The sequence below is a fragment of the Anopheles merus genome, chromosome 2L (assembly GCF_017562075.2).
Source record: "Anopheles merus strain MAF chromosome 2L, AmerM5.1, whole genome shotgun sequence".
In the NCBI taxonomy this organism is placed as follows: domain Eukaryota; kingdom Metazoa; phylum Arthropoda; class Insecta; order Diptera; family Culicidae; genus Anopheles; species Anopheles merus.
The window spans coordinates 35,575,750-35,600,442 of NC_054083.1; the positions used below are offsets into that span (position 1 = coordinate 35,575,750).

A 24,693-nucleotide genomic window follows, 5' to 3' on the forward strand; every position below is an offset into this window, starting at 1 on the left:
CACACGCAAACGCACGAGAGCAGTGGGTGACCAGACACGGGCAATGGGGTGGAAAAGTGTGTGTTGTAACTTATCTTAACATTCGCATTATATGCGATTCTGTTTTCTTGAATTTGTAAGCAATTTTTCATACTTAGATTAGCTTTTTAGCAACAAGGAATGTATCGAGGGGAAAAAGACAGTCACAAATCACTCGTTAAGAAAAGGGTTTCTCACTCTAGCGCACACATTCTCATCCCATCATCACGTTAACCCTTCACCAATACTGATGTGAGCGCTTTTTTGTTTCACCTCTGCAGCCTGTGCGTGTCGCGTATCGGACTACCAGTTTGAAGAGCGCCCCTATTACGGGCAACTATTTGGTTCTTCTTTTTCTAAGGAAGAAACACACACACACACACATTCTCATACGAACATTCAAACGGATCTGATAAATCCAGACATATTGAGCCCCACAAACACTCACACACATACGGATAGTAGTCTAGCGAAAAATCCAACGAAACCTCTCGCCTTTGCGAATGTGGTCGAGAATTGGGTGAAAATGTCGAGTTGATCTGTTTTCTTTTTTTTTCGCATTCTCTCCTTACTGTCAGCTCGCCACAGACTCATGAACTAGTGTGAGAGGTCCTACACTATTCACGCGACCCGTACTATTGAGAAGACTAGCCACAAGGAGATTCTTTTCCTTTCGTTTCAGATAAGAAGTGGATTAACACCCGCAATGTGGTTGAGAGTTGAAAGTTTTCCAATCGACACACACTGGTGTGTGTGTGTGTGTGTCCTTTGGCCGATAATGCACACACTACACAAGCCCCCCCTTGAAAGTAGATTCCACACGATCGGCTATCCTTCTCGCTCATCCAACGCAACGCATCTCGCTCACTCTCACTCTCGCACTCTTTCACAACAGGCACTTGTGCACATCAGATCATCAGCATCATCATCATCACCGTCACATCCTGTGTGCGCTAGCACTGTGGTATAAGGTGTTAACACACACACACACACGCACGGAGTGATGTGAAGTATTCACCAGCATGCGGCGATACAAATGACAAATAAAACAAATATTCACCGAAAACTGGAAATTGTCAAATGTTGGCGCTGCCACACACGGGACACACACTACAAAGCACCCACGGGTCAGTGAAGGGGACACGACACACGACCGACGCACCGACACGAGAAAACGGAAAGAACCAACTCACTCGCCCAGTGTCCATGTGAGGAGTGTATGAGAGCTGTGCCGTTTCATCTCACACGGCCTGCTGCTCTGTGCTGTGTGTCCGAACTGCTGCCTCGGATGTGCTCCACTCACACATACGCGCGCGCATGCACGGGAGTTCAGTGTTGGAGCGCGCGCGTGTTTAGTTGTGTGTGTCTGTGTCAACTGTCTGGTCAGCATTCAGGAGAGGGACCGGAATATCTTTTCCTTCGCGAAACACTTATTGCCGTACGGAAGGTGATAATTGTTTCGAGCACGATTTTAACACCGCACTAATTTGACGTCGCGCGACTCTCCGACTTTATGCAAATTCAATGCTCTATTTGCTCACAATTACATTTCGATTTTTCCACCGCCAGTTCAGCAAACGCAGCAATGGCTGCAAAAGCAAGAGCTACCAGCAACGGCAAGAATAATAACACACGCACACAGTAGGCAGTTTTGCCCAGAATACGTAACTGCTGTTCTGTAGCACAACACGCACGCATACACACGCACACACGTACGTACGAAACACTTTACATGGTATGGGAAATTCGCCTTAACTTATGTTTTCACTACAACCCATCGCAACGGTAAAGGGAAACATTTTCCATACTTTTGGTTTTTGGCTTTTGGCAGCCCAACACACCCCGCTCACGACCGGATATACACGAATGGGGTTATATTTGCCAGCAGCAGCAGCTAGAGCAGCACTTCACGCACACACTGACGAGCACGGGCGCACGACTGGTGTGTGTGACTTGTTTCTCTCTCTCTCTCTCTCTCTCTCTCTCTCTCTCTCTCTCTCTCGCTCTCTTCCCTCCCTCTCCCCTCGTTTCCGGGGGGGTTATGGCTACCACACTACCGTTGCAATTGCACTTTCAATCGTGGCAATTGGCCGTGCAAGCCTGTGGTACCTCACACTTTACATTACATCACGTTTCGGGCGTGAAAAAGCGACACCATCATACGTACAGCACACGGTCGGGGGAGAACACGATGCACGCAAGCGTTTCAGCGATGGTTCCGGGGGCTGCACCAAAACCGATTATTGTCTTTATTCTGCTTCCGAAATTCGTAGGAAAAACCTTCCAAAACACACTCGTCGCGCACGGCACCTTCCGAGCAAAAGTACCCAGATAGCGGAGTGGCTGTGGGCGTGTTGACAGCTTCCGCTTCGTTCGGGCTCGCTGCCCCAAGTAGCACTTTTGGGCGGTGCGGTTTTTGACGTTTGCGCTGCGTTGCAACCCAACGAGCGAAAAGTGCGCACGGCGAGGGGAGGGCAATTTTTGTGGTGCTGATTTTACCAAAAATTTTGCGCAGCCATGTAACGAAGCTTAAAAGTGTCAATGCAAATTTCTCGGTAAGAAAAATCGGATGCAATTTTGCAAGTGCGATATTCGTGTAGAAATGATGTCACACAAATTATTTTTGCTTTTTGTTCTTGACATCATGAACAGTGTGTTTTCCAATCACGAATAGATTGTAAATCACCATTCAAGCAATACAAATGCCCTAAGTCCAAAGTCTAAAAGGAACCGGCAAATTTCAGTTAAATGCTTTCAAATCGCTGGCGATTAGCAGTGCATTAAGCAGTGATTAAATGCCTTTGATATATTCCGATGCAACATTTTGTTTGTAGCTTTTTATTCATGAATTTTTAATTTGCAACTTCCAAAGGAAGTAAGATTTTCTTTAAGGAAGGTAATTGCAAATTAAAAATTCATGAATGAAAAGCTACAAACGAAATGTTTCTTCAACACTGCACTGTTGTAAACCTTGAGCTATTACCCATTTTGATCGGTGAACTGCATTATTCAGTTGTTAAATACATGAAGCTTTGAAGTTGTTAATATATCAAACTCATTTCGATGAGCCAGACAGGCCGTTATACCGACCAAATAAGAAGATACCCAAGTGCCCCAAATCCACTAAACAACCCCTTATGGGTAATAACCGCCTAAACGACTCAAGCTTTAAACATAAAAGGAATTCTAAAAGTCTCCGATTAGCAGGCGATGAACGACGGGCAAATTTTAAAAATAGAAAAAAGCTAGTGGCGCCATTTGTTAGTGAGATAGCCAGCCAGTGGATGTTTCCTGACTTTGAGAACTTTCTCCTTCCCTTTGTGCTGTTGTTTGTTTTTGCATTGAAGTTATGCATAGCTTAAACTAGAACGGCAATGCGATTGTTGAAATATAAATCTCCAATATGAACCACCAGAACCTGAAGCAAGTGACAGTTGAGTTGATGCCCGTTGTTGATGGTATTGATACCCGTGTATTTGACCCACACAATCATTCTTATAGATTTTTGCTCGGAAAATTAGAAGGGTGTACAGGTCTTGATAGGATGAAGTTAATTGAAATACATGGCAAGGAAAGGACAGTAATATAACGATACAGGTGTCCCCGAGATACGACTGTATTTTGGACCGAAAAAATGTTTCAAAGCAAGGCGTAGATCGAAACAGTCGTATGTCGAATATCTGTCAATATGGAGTTAATAACCGAAGTTGAAAAGTCGGAATCTATGACATTGTGTAATTTATTAAAATTATGTTCGATAATGTATTAAATTTACTCCAAAAGTCGTTTACAATATATTGATATTCAAAACCGGGTAGTTATGGAAACAGTTTTAGTGTCCACAATTTTTAATTCGAAAATTATTATTGTTATTATTCTTATTGATCCTATTGTTATTATTATTGTTCTTAATATTGTTATTTGATTAATCGTCAAAATAATTGTTTTGTAACCCAGTAATGGGTCGTACAATGATATCTTTTGCCCTCGAGAACCCAACTTCTGCCGTCAAATGATTCTTGTTGAGCAATTTAATGCGATCATCTTAAATAATGTGCTTGATTTTCAAGAATGTTCCGTCCATAAATTAAATCTCGCCTCAACAAGAAGTACTAATGATTTTCGTGATTATAATAGGTTTCTATTGTTTTTTTTATATTTTGGGCCAAGTTGTGGAGAGGAAGTGGATAGGTCACGTTAATTATTTCAAAAGTTGATTTAGTAGAGTATTTTTGGAAACATTCTAACAGTTATTTACAAAAAAACAGCAAGAATACAATGAAATATACTCAAGTGTAAAAAAGTAATAAAGAGATGCTTCACTCACCTTCACTTATCTCCTGTATTGTTGACTCCACAGCACCAGAATGTGGCTGAATGCGTTGTACTTTTGCCATTTCCATGCTACCGACACGATAAGCGCCGTGACTGCGGAACGAATCTGAAGAAATACTACCACCAGCACTGCTGCCACTAAAACTATCTTCAATGTTATGTGCCATGCTACTTGCATCGTAATCTACCTCCGTCCCGATTGCTTCTATAACACTAAGCAACTCATTTCCAGCACCTGTAGGCTTGGAGGCTAAATCAAACCCACTCTCCACATCGTTCTGGTCATCCTTTGGTGCGTGAATAATAACACAAGCCTTTTGACTGCTACTACTAACCGTGTTGTTCTTTTCGCGCTTTCGGCTTACTAAATCCTTGCCGGAAGTATTGGTACTAAATTTGCTTCCGGTACGATCGTTAGCCTCGGTTCGAGTCACATTCAGTAATACACTACCACTTTGAACTACCGCCGAAGATGCTTGTCCATCTTCTCTGCCGGTGTAATGAACATTTTGATTACTACTGCCAATACTGCTACCTTGACTTGGCGGTAAAGCGGTCAGTTCCGGACCCGAACCAATGGGTGTAAGTGTTGGTGGATGTGATGCTGTTTTACTGTAGGCCAGGCGCTCGTCAATCGTCGTGATCGCTTGAACGCTCTGTCCAGATGTTGCTACAGTCGGTGCCGTCGGACTGGTTGCAGCTAGCAGTGCAGGTTGTGCTACCTGCGATGCAGCAAGAGGTGTGACCTCGTACGTGATGCAACTGACGGGCGTTGGAGTTAGCTAGATAAAGCAAAAAGGGATTTAGAAAAGGTTATTGTATTGCACATTGAATGATGGAAAACAAGTAAAAAGAAAATGATGGTGAAACATTGTCAGAGATAAAAATAGTTTGTGAAAAGGTTGATGTACGCGCCAAGAGTAGCCGACAATATACATAAATTATTGAAATAATTACCACCACAAAGGAATGTTAAAATAAATCATTAATTTATTACAGTTCCACCGATGAACAAGATTTTATTATTGTACTAAATATAATGCCAACATGTAAAGCAAATTTAAATTGCATACATTAAGGCGCAACCTTGCATGAAATCGTAGTAATGCTACCAAATACGTTTCGATTCTTGTAATTTTATTCCCTCCCTAAGTTATCTTATTTAAATTTGATCAATTATTTCATCCGCCAAAAACACCCTCAAACCATGAAAATAATGGTATGGTCAATCAATCTGCATAACTACGAACAAAGCGTATCGTTACAGTGCGTACCTGTTGATTGGAAATCGATCTCCCCGAGGAACGGGCAAACCAGATGCAACAAGTTATTGCGCAAATTATTAGCCAACCCAGATAACACGCCTAACATTTGATATGAGCAGCACGGGCTTTGATGTGGCGCGCACAGCACACATCTCACAGACGCGGGTATAGTTTATGGGCGTTGTAAGCGTGATTGCAATTTCAACGAAAATTCAGGACGGTTTTATTTGCTCCCCCATTTTATCCTGCCGCTTTGTCGAATGGAACAAGAAAGCGGGTTCGTTTCATGTGGAATGCTACACCACATGCATTTGAAATATAGCGCACATTGAAACCTAAAGGAAAAATGGAACAACAATACGATATCAAACAACGACTCCCTGGAGGATGGCAAAAAAAAACGGGAACCATGTACTACCATATGGTAACGTATTGCTTGGCCGTTCATGATGAAGCTGCTCTTTGTTTGATTTGCTAAATCGAAACCTCAACGACTGCTGTACCAGCTAGTGATTAAATGTTTTTTGTACATAAATGTATTTTTTTGCATTTAAAGCTTTCGTTAGCGTTATTGAAAGCTTTTCCAATGAATGAAATTGCAACAACTACACAAAAGTGACACCCATTCGAACCGTGTTCGAAACTAATTATCGAAAATCAAACAAACCAAACAAAAAGCAACAGAAGCCCTAGATGGAAACACCGAAAATAAAACTCCCCATCCGTGCAATCCAACACGAGATCCAATCCAATTAATCAGCCACCGCGTCACGGAAAAGCGATACGAAGCGGAATTTCCCGAAAGTGGCTACATTTCGATTGTGCCCTGTAGGGTTTGCAGGATCAGCACCATATGGTAGCGCTGTGAAAGGATTTACTGTTTTGATTTGATTTTATAAAAACAAGGTGATAGCAAAAATGTCTCAGGCAGCACGAATATTTTGTAGTCGAATTAAAAAAAAAAGTGAATCAATCGATTAGATTAAACACAATTCGATACTGCCATGCTAATCGCTCGATTGGGGTAAATGTGTAGGTTTTCGGTATGAAGTTTAAGGTTGAAGTAGCAGACATATTAGGCTAAACAAGCACGCTTGCACGGCATGGTTCAGCGCCTGATGGTATGCAATATGTTGCTGAAAGCCATGTTTTACATCTAAAGGCCCGGAATATCCAGCCACGTTCCCAAACTGGATCGAAGAGGAACGTTAGTTGTAGTTGCCTAGATACAACGATTGCTTTAATTTATTTCATGAGTATCCTGCTCAGTTATGCGTACAATATGGCAAAATGTTCAAAAAATATCCAAGAAAACCTCAATTTTATGCCATTTTGGCAATCGCTACGATCGTTCCCCAATTCCATCGAGTTTGGGTTAGTGGCTGATCAAATCGTCTTCAAAATAGGTGCATGCTCTTTGTTTTTTTTTCTATTAATTATCGCTGAAATTTAAATTATAACAAAAACGTTAGACTGTATTTATTGTAGAAAATTTACAAAAAATGTAAATAATCGTACAAGCGCATGTGTGAACTGTTTTTCATTTGAACTTTGACCACCCAACAATCGTTATCAGATTTTGTTTGATGTTTTGAATTATCAAAATACCGGTTTACCAAAACTATAAAAGAATTTAATTTAAATTTTGCATACCTCCAGGCTCTAACCAAGGAATTCCATGAGCAAAATGAATTTGTACTAAAATATATATATATCTTGCATACCTTCAGGCGCTTAGAGACCTTCAAACGATAAGCTGTTATAGAGAATTTCCTTTCCACTTTCGCTCCATTATTTGTATCTCAAAATTATTTTCCTTATTTTAATGACATCGTAGCACTTCCCCCAATAAACCTTCTGCACGAAAAAATACTCTAAAAAGTGTGTGCATATGGTGTGTGAGCTTACTTACCTTCTGGATGATGTAGCACCGTGGATTGTACGACGTGCAGAGGTACGTCCCGTTCGCGTCGAGACAGAGGGGCAGCGGGTCTACGATGGGTGGTGCCGCCGCGGGTACCGTTTGCAGGATCTGTACCGGTACCGGGTGATGATGCTGTTGCTGCTGCTGCTGCTGGAGGGGCGGATGGTTCGCTGCTAGCGTGACCGCCTGTTGATGCTGCTGCTGCTGCTGCTCCTGTTGGTGATGCTGCAGCAGCGCTGGCTGGTGGGTCGTGTAGTGTGCCGAGAGCCGCGCCTGTCCCTGCACGGTTGTAATTGTTCCGCCGCCTTGCTGGGTGTACTGGTGCTGCTGTTGCTGCTGATGGTGATGATGGTGATGATGGTGGTGATAATGGTGGGTGTTAGATAGCTGCTGCTGCTGCTGCTGCTGCTGTGCCTGATGGCGCGAACGTGATTGAAGAACGGCTACGTTGGCCGTTTGTAGCTGTAAGTGCTGTTGCTGCTGCTGTTGCGCCGCCTGATGATGGTGATGGTGGTGGTGATGATGTCCGATGGACGCCGGACTGGCGCCACCGGCGCCACCGGCCAGGGTCGTTATCGTGGACGTGAGCGTGAACGTACCGCTGGACGAGCTGTGCTGGTAGGTGTTGGCGCTGCCACTGCCGCTACTGCCACTGTTGCTCCCGGTCACGGACGAGACGAGTCGATACTTTCGCAGCGGCATTATCCGTGTTCAACCACAATGGGGTGGGCGAAAAAAAAAAGGTTGGGAAAAGGGACCTCGGGGAGGGGGGGGGGGGGGGGGGGTTGGAATTGAAGGAGCAGGGGAGATGCCTTTGCTGCCTGTCGTTTGTCGCCTCGCCTAAAGAGTTTAACCTTTAGTGCACCACGGGTTGTGCACCTATCTGTGTACGAGTGTACAGCCGACCGCGCCGTGGACTTCCGGGGGAGGAGGACCTCCAGCTGCCATCGTCCCAGCTGGACCGTTCACTAGCAACGGCACTACCCATATGGTACATCATGTACTTCGTCCGTCACACACCTACACACTTACGCACCCATTTGCTCAGCACATTGATTGATTGGCGAACCACTGACACGGTGGCAATTGTACACTCTGCACTGTACTTTGGTTTTAGCCTGCTGTAAACGATTGATACTGTCTTGGGTTTCACGCGGTTTCACCGTACAGCTGGCAGACACTGACGCACACACATTTGCATACGACCTGTGATGGGGCCAGGCCACATCAGCACACTCAGAAGCTTGGATCGAACCCTGAAATAACACTCACACACTAGCGAGCCAATGTTCGATGGTGCGCATAATTGAATGTATAAAATAGAAGAAATGTTAATGTACGATTGGACCTGTGCACAGGATGTTAATGGGGTTGGCCACACAGTCCGCGATGAGAGCTGATTTGTGATGCTGATGATGCTCCAATAGGGCTAAGAGGCACAATGGCAGCGGCAGCAGGTTGTTTCAAGGGTGAATTTGTGATGCGTATTGCATACTGTAGGGCGGAATTAAACGGAAGCTTAATCATTCGAAGCGCTTTCCCCAAATAAAAAAGGCTCCATATGATTAATGTGTGCATTTCATCTTCAACACACGTACAACTTGCTAACACACACACACACACACACACACGTACGGAGTCACACATAAAAGAGATTGCAAGCCACTACCGGTGTTGGAGTGTTGGAAAACTCTTGCAAGGAAACCGGGGGTGAGCACAGGAGCACCCAAACAACAAGCTACAAATATTAAATGCGCACACACACACACACACACACACACACACACACACACACACACACCGATAGCCACTGACAGTGTAAATCCACTTAGAGTAGTGGGCGACTGTGCGCATTAAAAACAACCAATGCAATAAAAAAAACATACACAGACAGAAATGCACCACCACCCCATGCGTCCCAGTGCGTATACGCACGCAGTGTACGCGACCGCGGTGAGAAAGGGCTGCGCGAGTGAGTAATGAGAAAAGCGAGCGCGCGGGAGAGTGTGTGTGTGTGTGTGTGTGTGTTTGAGCAGTTGAAACGCACGCGAAACAAAGCCACGCAAGCAATGCACACGAACAAAAAGGTTTCGCATTGAAAAAAAGAAAGAAAAGAATTAATTAAAAGAGAAGTACACACAAACAAACGAAACAAAGTGAACGATGAGATGTATCCGTATCTCACCGCTCTCACGTCACGTTCACACTCTTTCTCGCGCTCGCTCGCTGTTCTCACTCTCTGACGCCTGCATTCGCGCGCTCTCTCTCTCACGTGTCCTTTCCTTTGCGGCACCCACCCACTCTGTGGATTTTCTTTTGGACATTCTTTACACGAAAAACTGCGTGCTTGCTTTCAAACGTTCAATGGGCGAATTGCAAAAAAGGGTGACGCGGCTGTTGCATACGTGGGGAACGTGGTGGAACGACCTTTTTGCCTTGTGGCGGGATGGTGAAAATGTTAAATGTCTGCGTGGGTGGACAAGGTACGATGGTGGTTCCGTATGTTTTGGTTCCGTATGTTTTGGCCAGTGAGTGGGTGGGGGTGATCAGATGTGCAGGAGGGTCTTCTCCCTTCGGGTTGAATAAATATGTTGTGGCTGATATCATTTAAGGGAAAGGAGTTTAACGTTCTTTTCAAAAGAGCAAATTGAAACATTTTTAACGCATTTTTTCACTTCCGTGTGTTCCGTGAGTTCTTTTTCTGAATTTTCTGATTGTTTTTTTTTAATCTGTGAGCCTTTCTCTCTCTCCCCATCGTCATCTCTCGGTCCGCCTTTCTCTCACTGTTCATTCCGCGCTCCCTCTCTCATTCGTACAAGGTCAAAAGGCATCCAGAGCAAGAGCTGCACCAGAGCACAAAGAAACACAACAACCTCACGCACTGCCAAGATGAACAACCGGCTGCCAAGAATCATCACCACCATCCGCACCCAACCACACCACTCGTTCTATTATTCTCCTACACCGAAATGCAAAAAAACTGGGTGCATTAAATTGCAGCTCCTTCTCCACAACACCAGCTTCCAAAGGAGTGGAAAGGAGGGCAGGCTACACAACACAAGAGCACCGCGCGTACTTGTTGTTCCTTGCCTACTCTGACCGGCAACAATATTGCACCTCTCCCAGTTGCAGCAAGCGCGCGCGCGACTGCTTGGATGATTCCACACACCGACCAAACCGCGAGAGAGCGTTCACGTGTGTGAGTGTGTGTGTGCGCATTTGGGGGAGACGAGAGATGGGAAGGATCGCCCCCGCGATGGAACCGCGGTGGGGGGGGGGGGTTCAAAGTTCGCATTTTTCCCTACCATACGGTACGGAAAATGCACACCTTCCGTGACCCTGACCCCGACCCACGTCACAACAGTACGCTCACACGAAGCACGAAAAACAATTGCAGCTGCAAAATGGGATTGTTTGATATTTTTTCTTCTTTGTTTATATGCCACTGCACCGTATTGCACTGGGACGACCGAGATTCCAAGAGATTCGCGCAAACACCGCGACCAAGGGCAAAACGCTCGCCTCGCGCTCGTGCACCTCAAATTGTGCGTGTATACCTTTTGCCTTTTTATTGGGGTTGAGGCGGGCACAAGGAGCAAACACTCCGTCACCATCCACCGGATGCGGGAACAGTGGACGGGAGCGTGCGCGCGCGTGTTCGGTTTGACAAACAGAAGCGAACTGTTTCTGCTGCGACCCGTTTTGCGCTATTTGTGTGGTTGATTGAGCCGTAGCGTAAAGTGAGGGGGGGAAGGAGGGGACGCACACATCGTGTACCGTGTAGTGATGGGCAAAACGGCTCCGAAGCCGGAGCCGGCTCCGACCGGCTCCAGACAATTTCGGAGCCGGTTCCGGAGCCGGCTCCGCACCAACGGCTCCGGAGCCGACTCCGCACCAACGGCTCCGGAGCCGGCTCCGCACCAACGGCTCCGAAGCCGGCTCCGCTCCGACGGCTTTAACACAATGGACCAAAAGAACTTTTTCAATGAAGTTTCAATCGAGGAAATCCGTAAATAGCGGAATAGGTCATGTTTAAAAGAATTTATAAAAAAAAACCATCGATTAGTTTTGAATATTGTTAAGAAAGACGAGACAAACGAATGCTACACAACGTCATGCATGTCAATACTGCAATCACATCGTGTGTTAGCTTCCACACGTGCGAGAATATATATTCGTTTTTTTATTACGCTCCGCAGCCGTTGGAACAGAGTCATGAGTGCAGAGCTGTTAGTCCGGAGCCGGCTACGGAACCGTTGGTGCGGAGCCGTTGGTGCGGAGCCGGCTTCGGAGCCGTTGGTGCGGAGCCGCAGCCAGCTCCGGAGCCGGCTCCGGAGCCGTTGGTGCGGAGCCGGCTCCGGGAAAAAATCGGAGCCGGCTCCGGAGCCGTTAGTCCGGAGCCGGCTCCGGAGCCGTTGGTGCGCTCCGAAACGCCCATCACTAGTACCGTGTGTACCAGATGAATGAGATGCCGACGGTGAGCGAGTGATTGAGTGAGTGAGTGGTGAGCTGTGAGCGGTCGGTCGATGTGATTTCTGTGAGACAATCCGTGGCAAACAGCGAATGGAGCAGGAAACACTTCATTTCGTGGAGTTTTGTTGAAGGACTTTTTTTAGATAAATTGTAAACCTAGTTTTTATGTATGTTTTTTGGCTTTGGAGTTAAGTATTAGCCACATAAAGCTGTTCGGTTTTGTCTTACTTATTTCGGTAGATAAACATTGGAAACATTTCTAACAATACCGTTTTCATTTCATTTGAAGGAAGGCATGAACACCGCGGCCTAACATACTATTCGAGCAAGTGACAGAGACCAACACGGTTTCAAAACATTCGCACTGTTTGAGCTCAGGGACGTTGTGGTTAGCTGTGGGATCTTCAAACATTAGATTCAAACATTAATTAGATGTGAATTTTCGAACGGGATTTTTTGCAATTTAAAATATAATCTATATCTACGAACAACATCAAATTATGATTGTTTACATTTACTACCCTCAAATTACCAACATTTATCTGTTTAAGTTTAAGCATGTTTAGTGCGCAAAAGAAAAGCTAAAATTTCAAAACGTCACAAGCTAGGGCTCGCTTGATTTCGCCTAAAAGCATGCAACCAGCATCGCACAACGCCTAAACCTATGCAATTAGATCAACAGTTCAGCGCATCGCGCGAACATAAGGGAAGGTAGGAAAAGATGGACACTTCTCATATATGCATGATAAAAGTAATTATAGAATTCATTCAAAACAGAACAGAATTCAAAACAATACGTTTGAGAACATTTTTGGCATAATAAATGCAAAATTGTTTAAATCCACGAACAAAACTCATTTTCAATCGTGCCGTCCCTTGTGGATCTAATTTGACTACTGAAGATATTATGCTCTAAAACTTGTATTGTTTATATTTTCGGAAGTTTTATTAGCTGAATAAGTCGTCGTGACTATTAAGCAAAAATCTGGCGAAAGAACGAGGGTGAAACCAATAAAAAAATCATGTTTTCTGGTGGTTTAAGTATCCTGACACTAAAGTGGGAAAGACGGACACTTTGTCGTAGGGAAAGATGGACACCAAATTTTACTTCTTACATCAATTGGTGATGAATAGATCTCATCAAATGCTTTAAATAATGGTATTCGGAAGACATGAACTATCCAGCCACTAAAGAAATAATGGAAATACACGAGAAGTGAAATACCGATTAAAATAGCAACTATTCCTTATGTTATTACTCGCTCGACAAATCTTGCCACGACTTGGACAACTTCAATTAACGAAACGAAGAGGCATTGGCATGACCTAGTTTCGGAATAGATGAGAGATTCTATGGAATTACAAAGATCAAAAAGTTGATTTTTGACATGGTGCAAAAGATGGCTTTAGCAAGTCCCTCTATTAACAAATCGCTCAAACATGCTGGGGTCGCGGACTTTACGCGGAATAATTTCCTAAAAGGATATTCAAAATTGTTGTTATGTAAGCTGGAGCAACGTCCGTTTTTTTGTGCCTGATATTTCGATAATGCTTTAGATTATGCATCCTACGAAATGTGAGGAAGTGTAAGTGTCAAAGAATAGTGAAAAAATTCTATGTTACATACGAACCGTTAAAAGCCGCCATCTCGATATCAAAGAGCCACACTTTACTGATCGCCTCATCGCTGGTGTATGATAAGGTATGCACATTTTGGTGGTCACTGAATTTATATATCCCTAGATTTTTAGCATATTCCTTAACGTATCCGTCTTTACCTACCTTCCCCTAATAAAAAACATCTAGCGGTGGATCAAACCCATCAACCAATGGCGATGTTACTTGTGATTGGAAACACGTGAGCGATATTCGATTCGTTTATTGATCGTTAAAAGGAAATATGCTAGTTTTTCCCATGTTTTTTTAGTCACAGAGAAATATAAAAATAAAATTTCTCTTCCACTTTAAATAGGGTGGATTTGGTGGAGTACAGCCAATTGCTATCCACCATTATTATTTATTAATTTCATGGGGTTGGAACTTCCATAATTCCATTAAGTATTAACAAAAATAAGGATTGAATACTCACGGAGCAGTTCCGTTGAACAATGTGATTAAAAATAGTACTTCGATTACTCACACATATCAATGGACGAGTTTTGAATCCTGGAACAAAAAATGTAATTCCACGCAAGCGAAAAGTCGACGAAAGCACCCAATCGAAACCGAAATACCACAAACAACAAATACAAGTTATTCGTACAATCGAAAATAAACTCCATAAAACACATTATTTTATCTTCTGGATTTGGCTATGTTTTGTTTTTTTATGTTTTTTTTGTTTAATCTGTTTGCTTTACATTATTATTTCGATCTAAGATGACAAAAGTGTATAACGCTGCAAACTCCTGAAGACAGTGTTTTCCTTGCCGGAAAAGAAGGCCTGATGCTCTGGTTGCTGATGCTGTTGTTGCTGTTATTGTTGCTGCGGCTGTGTTTGCTGTTAAACTGGATGCGCATACACGCACACATCACACACCGCGCGGGCGCGCCCGTCTGTCGTTAACGTTCAATAATTAGCCCTTTTTGTTGGATGTTAATAGGTGTTTCGTTGGACGCGGCGGACTCATTGGCCCGAATGCACGCGCGCGCCTCGAACGCACACACACATACACACCTCTCTCTCTCCCTCTCTTGCTCGCTCGCTATATCTCTCTCTCTCCTCCCTTTGTCCCTGTTGTAGGGCTGCTGCTTTAAGCCTCCATCATCACTGCGGAGGACTTACAGCAGCAGCAGCTGCTGCAGAGTGCCCATGCCCGTTCGGGGTGGCCAACCGCAGCGCGGTTAGCACCCTTTGCGGGACACCGGTCCAGCTGCAGCACGAACGAACGGAGACGGTGCTCCTTCACTTCGTCGCTGCTGCTGCCGGGAATGATCTGCTCTACGTTTGGGATCTTTCATCAGAAGCAAAAATACTCCATCATTCGGAGAAGAGATGAGAGTAATTAGGGATATTTTACACTCCTAATTACGCACCAAACAAGCATTGCGAGAAGCAATATGAACCAGCGAGAAAAAGATGCGCGTGATGTGCGACGACAACGATATAAAGAAGCTACTTATTTAAATCCAATTAACCGATCAATACCGAGAGCATGCGGTAGGAGAAAACGGGTTGAGAATCTGTGGTGAGAGAATTTACAATCATTCAAGCGGGGGTAGAATGGGGGGGGATACGCGCTGGTGGGCCCACGGATGTTGAATGGTGAAGCAATGCACACACTCCGGAGGTGCCGAGGATAGTGTAACTATTGATTGCACTGGGGAAACGCGCCGGATAGACCGGATGCTTTCTCCAGTGAATTTGCAAAATAAGTGCGCCGATGGCTAGGATTGCTGACTCTGTAAAAAGCACTAATTCCTTCCTAATTTCCCTTCGCTCTGAAACGCCTTACTTCACAACACTTCCTGCCTATTCTCGCTGGGTAAGAGCTATTGTTTCACACACTCACACACTTCCTCCTAAGCGCCGCAACACACGTACACGCGGTGGCGCGGTAGTAATGATGATGATTTTGATGCTGGTGGTGGTGGTGGGCGCGTAGGGTGCTTGGCTTAGAAACCGTGCACCTTCAGCTGTTCCGGCTTCGCGAGACCGGACTTGGTTAACCACTGGCAAATGTTCTCCCGCTGGTCACCCTGCAGCTGTAGTACCTCGCCGTACTCAGGATGCTCAATTACTGTGCCATTGCATGCGAATTCCTTAGAAGAAAAATAATCGAAAAACCAACCAGTTAGTACCAGGTTCTACGTTCCATTCGGTCGATATTTATTATTGGTGCTATTGGATTTTATATATGGAATTGGAATTCGACTGTCAAAATCGATTCCAACGAGCCTTACAGGGATTTCCAGAGGTTCTCATAGTTGTGGGACACTTTAATGGCTTTTACTTACATGAAATGAACTCTATGTTGGAAATTGGACAATAAAGCACCCTAGGTGGATAAATCCAATAGGAATTTCCAAGAAGCCTGACCAAAAAGGAGTCCAGTTCCCATCACATGAAGTTCACTTCTCATTAGAACAAGTCAAGGAAGTGTCCCACAACTATGAGAACTCCTGGAAAACCCTGTAACGCCCAGGGAATCTTAAATGGAATTTGTTTCATTTTTTAACGACTAAAACGCTTGTTAATACGTTGAAAGGATGTCTGTTTTTGTTAAGCCTGGCATTTAATTAAAAATAGGCTTTCATTTACGTTTTTTAGCTCAATCATAGCGCAATCCGAATTCATTTTTAGAGCCGTGGAAACTTCTGTCAAACGCGCTTTGATACACAGATTCCATTTACCAAACCTAATAGCACCATACATAGTGCATGCTTCGATCTCAGTGCTCATACCTTCTTACATGCTCGCACGATCTTCTTCAGGTCGTACTCGGCCGACAATCCCTGGACAGTGGTTAGCGTTTTGCGACCATTTCTCTGCTGAATTCTTATGTGCACGAGACCGTCCTGCACATCGTAGTCTGCACCCTTTATTGCATCAGCAAATGGGTCTGGAAAGCAATTAAAAAACAAAATTATCAGTGATTGGTAGAGGAAGGTATTGTGTAGTGAAATTGCAGTAAATAATTAAGAGGCAACTCTGTGCGATGTGAATAATATGCGTTCCGACAACACAACGGGCGTTATAATCTGCTCAACACTTCACATTCCGTTATTAGGTCATGCCTTGGGTGTGCTGTGTGTTGGTGCATGAGTCATGGGAACGCATTTACATGTGTTTGACTCACAGCGACACTTATACTAAGGTATGAGGGCGCAGTAGCTTTGTGTTTCGAACAAAAATAAACAGTAAATATGTTTACGATTTCATAAAGCTAAAAATCTTTTTAATTGACCAACTTCATTCAGTACTGTGAAAGTGTTCAGTCCTAGCTGATAATACTTATTGTTGAGACTAACTTTGTAAGAATAAAGGGCAATTAATTGGCACACACTTAAGCGACAGACAAAGAAACTGCACATCGTAAGAGGGAACATCCTAGCTTCGAAAGATAAGGTTCTTTCTATCAGTTGGAGCCTAACAGACATCTCGATAGAATTACGGCTTTATGCAAGGACTGGCTGGGGTCAGTACCAATCTTTTGTGACAGAACTTTACGTTCCGATCACGAGACACAGTGAGATCTCTCATTTTCGCTTTCGCTGGCCAAGTAAGACATATGTTTGACCTAACTTTGGCTCGCCAAGACGTGAAACAGAGTCGGTCGACTCACTGTAACCAATTTCAGAATTAAATCTGAAAAAGGCAATCGCTATACCACCCCCCCCCCCCCCACCTCGATTGCGAACCTCGTTACCACACAAACGAGGCCACGTCGAAGAGCAATATACCCCCTCCGCGATACCAGAACCGGAAGATCAATGCAAGGGCAACAGCCCCCCGCTGCTTTCAATACAAGGTGAGCTGGTGTCTCTCGCACACAATGCAAGAAGGAAAGGATTGTGATGTACGAGAAACGTAGCAGTCGATGACAACAATGACCAGGCGAGAAATTGTGTTACTACACCATCATCAAACACCGATTCAGCCTTGACCAGCTTCCACAATGGGTGTTCATCCACTGTAATTGGGAGGATATCTTGGAGCAAAACGGTTCGATGTGGTAGAAAGCGATTAGTAGGACAAAAATTACGTTCTTGTCGGGAGGTGTTTCACAAATTCGCGAATCTAATAATCGAAGCAGCGCACGTTGCTATGTCATCCGCCACCACGAGCAGGACACGCACACCAGCCCACCACAATCAACCTTCCACGGGTGTGTACGTGCGTACACAAAACACCACCATCCGCCGTGTACGAAGGTTGCCGTCCGCCATTTTGAAAAATATTCACCTCTCGCTCTTTTATGCGCACGGGGAGCGGAACGCGTGCTGTCTTTATGTTATGTCCAACACACTCTCACTGTTCTCGCCGTACAAAGCGCGCGCACACACAAACACACACACAGGCACGCATACAGAGACTCGGGAACTTTAATGGCATCACGAGAAGCGCGCGGATCACGCGAACACTGGATGTGTGTGCGATGACATAGTAAAATTACGTCGCCGTATCGAACATTCCACGCAAAATGCGACGTGAAGGCGAAAGGGGCATTCTGCTGCTTCTTTGATACAAGTCAATTGGCTCGGATGCAACATGAAGAAATGCAAAGGAATGGAGAAATTCCGAGAAAGTAGCTAGAGTATGCCACAGTCTCTAATGGTACGATTGCTATGTTGTATGTGTGTGTTGGTGAGATGCTTCGCTGGGAAGAGGAGAGAGAGGTTGGCCAGCCAAAACCACGCAGTCAAGAATGCGGAAATCGCGTGCACGTTCAGGAGCGGAGGCAACCTTCCCAAAAAGCTAACCTCTAAATACGACACACATCATCCTGCGAGGGCAAAGAAAAGGTGCGGTTATGCCGTTTCTACTTACCAAATGTATTAAGATTCTGGATGGACATACGATAAACAAAATAGACACAAGTGAAGAAAAGTAACGCTTCGCTTGGCGCGGCTGGATTTTCCTGGTGGCGTTGGCGTTGGTGGTACCACAGGCACACTACTAACCGTGCTTTATGGGGCGGGGGGAGCTGACGGGATTTTCACGCGTTTATTCCTCGTGCACACGCACACACTTGCTTGCTGGGGTCGGAGATGGTCCGTCTGGAAGTTTCGTTGAGAGCGAGCGAGCGAGCGAGCGGGCGGAGAGAGAGAGAGAGAGTGGCGGATGTGCTACTTTAAGGCAATCACTGAACAACTTGAATGAACTGCTCCGAGCGACTGCTATTTCAACAATGAAAGCAAACTGACGGCGCAAACACGAAAACTTCCCTTCCGTGTGACAGGATTTGTATGCGGGAACACCGTACCGGGTTGTACCATTTGTTCGTGACTTGCTCGGCTGTCAGTTTTGTCACGTGTCACAATGTGACAATCCATGTCCGTGTTTATGGTTGTCAGAATTTTAAATTTCAACGATTTTTTACGGATGCTCATTTTACTGATCAACTGTTAGATTCATAGATTGAATAAGCCAATTATAGTATGATAAGTAAACATTTATTAATTCATCGTTGAAGTACAATGACGTTGAATGACGTATAAGTCAGATATACATTAGCTCACGTATTTTCTGATACTAACATGCATTTTGTGTAACAACATAATTGTGGTCGGTGTAATAGATCACAGTCCGCATATTTCGCAAAAAGATGCGCTGACGGAGGGCAACTTGGCTCAAATGCTATTTTAATGTGATGACCCAAATAGCCAGCTCGTACTTTATAGCTGATTTAGGGCTGTTTTGCGAAAAATCGTTCCGGTGTCGTACTTTGTGGCTGATTAAGAGATAGACGGTACTTTGCGGAACTATGGAGCTTTTTAACAGGCACATGGTATTCTTTGGAACTTTGCGGCTGATTAGCACTATGTGTATGGTTCATGATGGAACTTGAAGGCTTGTTAAAAAAAGGGTACTAAACATGGTGGAACTTTATAGCTTTTTAATGCATGACATCGGTTCAAGGTGGCTCTTGTCAAAGTGTCAAAGACGGACGCCGGCAATAATCTCATTGCTGCTGCACAAGTTAGATTCGTTAAATGAAGAATGAATATTGAGTGAAGTGATTGTGAATTATCAGTAAATTGTGTAAAATTCTGTGTAATTCATCAATACAAAGGATTTAAAAATATACACATGTGTTTAAACGAAACAAATCTTGTTGTTTATTTAATCAATGACGCTTGCTTGAAAATAAAACACAAAGAAAAATAATCCCTGGCATCGTGGCATAAGGAAGCTGCTTAGGCGCTGTTTGAAAGACCCACAGAGCGTTTCTACATACACCGAGAATGCAGCTGAGAAAATAACTGACAGCATGCTTTGACAGCGACTGACAGCATTTTCGGTGAGAGAATTCTCCTCGGCATGCAAAGAACGATGAAGCTGAGAAAAAATTAAATTGGTAGTTTATAGCGATCGAACAATTATAGTTTGCATTTTTGCCGTTAAATAATCGTAGAAATATTATTAAAAAGTAAAAGAAACTTTTTGAATTCATTTTAGCGATTAAAATGGATTTTTTCAACATCATTTTAAAAGTCTCATCTCGCCGCTTTTCAGAGCTTCTACACACACCAGTGTGAGAAACCGGTTGTCAATTCTCTCACAGCCATCTCTCAGCTGCAGTCTCGGTGTATGTAGAAACGCTCACATAGAACTTTGATGCTGTTTATCTACTGCAAAAGGTGAATTAGAGCAGCGATCTTTAGCGTGCCAAAATGAGCTGCTTAAGCAATTCTGGCTATTTGGGTAGGGGGTGGTTTTAGCCACTTAATCAATTATTTGATATGATTCTGAATGAAATAACAGTTTCAAACCTTTTGAAATAGTTTTTAACATCCGATCAAAACAGACATTATTTGGCATTTTACAATAGATGTGTCAAATCAGTACAATTTGCTCAAAGAACTGTCAAATTTAGGAAACCGCGTATCTCTGAATCCGCGTATAAGAGGTACCGTGTATCTCGGGGACCGCCTGTACATTAGCTCAAGAATTTTCTAATTTAACCTTGCATTTTGTGTTACAACACAATTGTGGTAGGTGTAATACATCACAGTCCGCATATTTCGCAAAAAGATAAGCTAACGGAGGACAGTGATTTGACTCAAATTCTATTTTAATATGACGATGAAACAGCACCGGTAAGCTTACGACTTTCGTCAGTTGACAACTTGGCTCATAAAAACATAATTTGTACTGAACATTTGGTTCTAATACGACCTCTTCAAACATTGTATCCACTATTTCGTACCCGAGGCTAGGAATCATTTTGATTTCGATATCGTGTACTTTCACTCCATCTTTTTCAAGAGTAAACGATGCAATAGATGGTTTATCGGATCCATGAACATACATTCCAAAGCCATACAGCGCTAATCGTTTTGTTGATGTCATTCGTAATTTTACATCAGCTTCACGATACGAGACTGTTTCAATCAGCTTGTTGTTCATCAAATGCAATTTTTGAGCATAGGGTTTACGACATGTTTCCTCTAAGAGTTTATTAAGGTTGTTGTAACAACAACCACCATTTGCAGACGACCACTTGACAACGGCCTGTTGGAGTTGGACATGGGTGCAGTTAATGCGTTGAGCTTGGAGAATTTTGTTCAATCTGGCCTCCGGCATTGAGGTGAACTCGTCTTTTCCGAAGAAGTACAACGGGTTGGTTTGTATGTAGCGCATACATTTTTCGTCAACTTGCTCGAAGTTAAAATGATCATTCTTTAGGAACACCATTATTGCAGTGTCGTGGTCGTTTATATGGGATTCCATAAAACGGATCAAAGGATCAAAATAGTCTATCAGCAAATACTTGCATAAGCAATCGTAAATAGCACTAATGTTGTCCCAATTCAGATGAACTTTTTTGCTGTACACCAGGCGTAAAATTATCAAAAATAATTCTGCATCGACATCTTCCAGGACCACTTCCTTTCGTTGCGCTTCAATGAAGTTACCACAAAACATTTTGTAGAAGAACTCTGAAGCCGTCAGCAAGTACGGTTTGTGTGCATAGATGCGGCGTTTTTCGGGCCCAACGATAAAAGTAACGTCTGAAAGTAGTTTGTTGTTCACCATTTTTTCAAGACGCCGGCATAGCGTAGTGTCCGTATCGTAGTTAAGCCCGTCGCAGGAGCTTTCTTCACTATCGGATGATGAGTTTGATTGTGTCATCGTTTCCTGCAATTGCAATAGAGAAAGCCAACATTAAAATCTGAAGAAAAGTGAACGATTGATTAAAAGACAAGCTCCATAACTTGATCGCACTAGAATATAGTACAGTTATGAAATGCCATGTTTAATTATTTACTTGAGTTTGCTTTACAACAGCTACATCACCAAGCAACAATGAAATTAACAATAATATTTTACAATAGCCAAGAAGTGAACCCAAATAGCCAGCTCGTACTTTATAGCTGATTTAGGGCTGTTTTGCGAAAAATCGTTCCGATGTCGTACTTTGTGGCTGATTAAGAGATAGACGGTACTTTGCGGAACTATGGAGCTTTTTAACAGGCACATGGTATTCTTTGGAACTTTGCGGCTGATTAGCACTATGTGTATGGTTCATGATGGAACTTGAAGGCTTGTTAAAAAAAGGGTACTAAACATGGTGGAACTTTATAGCTTTTTAATGCATGACATCGGTTCAAGGTGGCTCTTGTCAAAGTGTCAAAGACGGACGCCGGCAATAATCTCATTGCTGCTGCACAAGTTAGATTCGTTAAATGAAGAATGAATATTGAGTGAAGTGATTGTGAATTATCAGTAAATTGTGTAAAATTCTGTGCAATTCATCAATACAAAGGATTTAAAAATATACACATGTGTTTAAACGAAACAAATCTTGTTGTTTATTTCATCGATGACGCTTGCTTGAAAATAAAACACAAAGAAAAATAATCCCTGGCATCGTGGCATAAGGAAGCTGCTTAGGCGCTGTTTGAAAGACCCACATAGAACTTTGATGCTGTTTATCTACTGCAAAAGGCGAATTAGAGCAGCGATCTTTAGCGTGCCAAAATGAGCTGCTTAAGCAATTATGGCTATTTGGGAAATGACCGGTTTCCAATTTTACCAGTTTGAAGTGAAGTTCACATTTTAGCAACACACTAAACAAAACTAAACGATATAAAACAGGTTCTTACAGGATCATAATTTCTAATTTTAACCGTCATCAACTTACCTGCTGTTCACTGCTGTTGGGTAGCTGAAGTAAATCTTCCATGCTGTTTGCCACAAATCCAAGAAACACAAGTCTCAACACGCGACGGTTTATCGATTGAAGCAAGTAACACACAACTTAACGAATTCGGAGGACTTCTTCAGCGATGTTGCACGTCCAAAGGTTCGATTGCAAATGACCAATGCAGCAAGATCGCTGGCTTTCGTTGGTAACACTTAGAAAAATTAAAAAAAAAGTCGTTTCTCAAACTGGTGGCTTTTGTTTGGCATTCAACACGGTAGGTATATCTGTAGAAGCAGATCTTTTGTTTGAACAAGCCCGCGGGAGAACGAGCCACTATTGTGCAAAATCGACAGTATTCACTGAAACATTCAATACAACACCCAGTTGACAAATGGCGTCAACTTTGTACGCGATCGCACACTCCGAAGCCCAACCCAAGTGACTTTTGCTCGAAATTGTGTTTCCATATCTGCTCGATTAGTACTTGATACACCTGAAATTATTGATTTGTGTGTGATCAAGTGTTGTAAAAGCGGCAAGATTTGGTGTGTTCGTAAATAAGGTTTTCTTCTATCGATGGATTCTGTCGTCGAGCTCATTTTATATTCATAGCTTTGGTATTTGATAAAATACCAAAATCAAATTTTGTGTGACGTTATTTTATAAGAAATCGATATTATTTAAGTATAAAATGGTTTCATGACCTACTATAACGATAAGAAACATCATTTCCGATCGAATCTAGAAGAAAGTAATGAAAAAGCCGCATCACAGTTGATTTTAAAGGATTTTTTATAAATTCCCTTAAAGTGGTGCAGTTTAAGGGAAGTTTAAGGCTCTAGTTTAAGGGAATTAGCTCGAATTCCCGATTATTCGTGCTCGAAAATGTCAATTGGGAAGTGACAAAAGTGGACGAACGTTTTGGGAATTGGAAAAAGTGCTCGACTCTTCCTGGGAACGTGCCCATGTTATATTTTCGAGCAGTTATTGATAGTTTTCGAGTTATAGTTTCATGAGCTTACGGTATCGGAACTTTAAGCTTGTGGCATCAGTTGAAACGTCAGAGTAGACCAATTTTTCTGGTGCAATCAAAGATAGAGTGTTTCTACATACACCAAAAGAGCAGCCGAGACAATGACTGACAGTATGCTTTGACACCGACTGCCAGCATTTTCGGTAAGAGAAATCTCCTCGGCATGCAAAGACCGATGAAGCTGAGAAATATTTTCATTTAAAGTTTATGATAAACGATCAACAATAGGGGCCCTTCACGATTCTAGTCATTGTTTTCATGTGCAGTTTGACAGTTGGAGGCTGAAATCATGTAAACACTCCATACAAAACCACACACAAAACTAGCCTGTGATTATCAACCTAGATTATTTTTGCCTCAAAACTAGAATTAGATTCGAGTAGCTGCTCGAAAAATTAGTAAAATAAGAAGTTTTTTTTTTGAGCCGGTTTTCATCCCAAGTGACATTTGCTCGAAATTGTTTTCTCATATCTGCTCGATTAGTACTGGATACGCCTGAAATTGTGGATTTGTGTGTAATCAAGTGTGTTGAGAGCGCTAAGATTTGGTGTGTTCGTAAATTAGACTTTCTTCTATCGATGGATGATGCTGTCGAGCTCATTTTACATTCATAGCTTTGGTATTTGATAAAAAACAAAAGCATATTTTGTGTGAGGTTATTTTATAAAAAATCGATATTATTTCAGTATAAAATGGCTACATGACCAACTATAACGATAGGAAACATCATTTCCGATCTAATCTAGAAGAAAGCAACGAAAAAGCCGCATCACAGTTGATTTAACTGGACTTTTTCTAAATTCCCTTAAACTGGTGCTGTTTAAGGGAAGT

General features: G+C 43.1%; 3 protein-coding genes across 9 annotated transcripts in view; all 3 read right to left on the minus strand.

Moving 5' to 3' along the window:
• The window catches only part of LOC121594108 (la-related protein Larp4B-like), a 50,888-nt gene extending 42,597 nt beyond the window's left edge, over nt 1-8,291 (minus strand). Inside the window, exons 1-2 of one of the 6 annotated variants that reach the window (XM_041917062.1) lie at nt 7,531-8,291; nt 4,346-5,135 (exon numbers count right to left, since the gene is read on the minus strand). In XM_041917062.1, the coding sequence (XP_041772996.1) occupies nt 4,346-5,135; nt 7,531-8,244 (1,504 nt within the window). In that variant the 5' untranslated portion in view covers nt 8,245-8,291. Of the gene's footprint in view, nt 1-1,078; nt 1,798-1,826; nt 2,006-2,185; nt 2,363-4,345; nt 5,136-7,530 lie in introns of those variants that run through there. The other 5 variants (XM_041917065.1, XM_041917069.1, XM_041917070.1 and 2 more) reach the window with 5 other exon arrangements.
• Nucleotides 8,292-14,308: 6,017 nt separating this feature from the next.
• Nucleotides 14,309-18,887, minus strand: LOC121592993 (eukaryotic translation initiation factor eIF1). The gene is made up of 3 exons (XM_041915003.1): nt 18,506-18,887; nt 16,420-16,577; nt 14,309-15,777 (listed from the first exon to the last, which is right to left on the minus strand). Exons 1-3 carry the CDS (start codon nt 18,531-18,533, stop codon nt 15,631-15,633), a joined length of 333 nt encoding a protein of 110 aa, XP_041770937.1. The 5' UTR covers nt 18,534-18,887; the 3' UTR covers nt 14,309-15,630.
• A 1,675-nt stretch (nt 18,888-20,562) lies between these two features.
• Nucleotides 20,563-23,175, minus strand: LOC121593041 (BTB/POZ domain-containing protein 6-B-like). Of its 2 annotated transcripts, none has more exons than XM_041915074.1 (2): nt 22,827-23,175; nt 20,563-21,820 (listed from the first exon to the last, which is right to left on the minus strand). In XM_041915074.1, the coding sequence occupies exons 1-2, from the start codon at nt 22,866-22,868 to the stop codon at nt 20,624-20,626; spliced, it is 1,239 nt and encodes a 412-aa protein (XP_041771008.1). In that variant the 5' UTR covers nt 22,869-23,175; the 3' UTR covers nt 20,563-20,623. The 2 variants fall into 2 exon arrangements, with proteins under 2 accessions (XP_041771008.1, XP_041771009.1); XM_041915075.1 differs by lacking the exon at nt 22,827-23,175 and adding an exon at nt 21,951-21,954.
• Between the last annotated feature and the right edge of the window lie 1,518 nt (nt 23,176-24,693).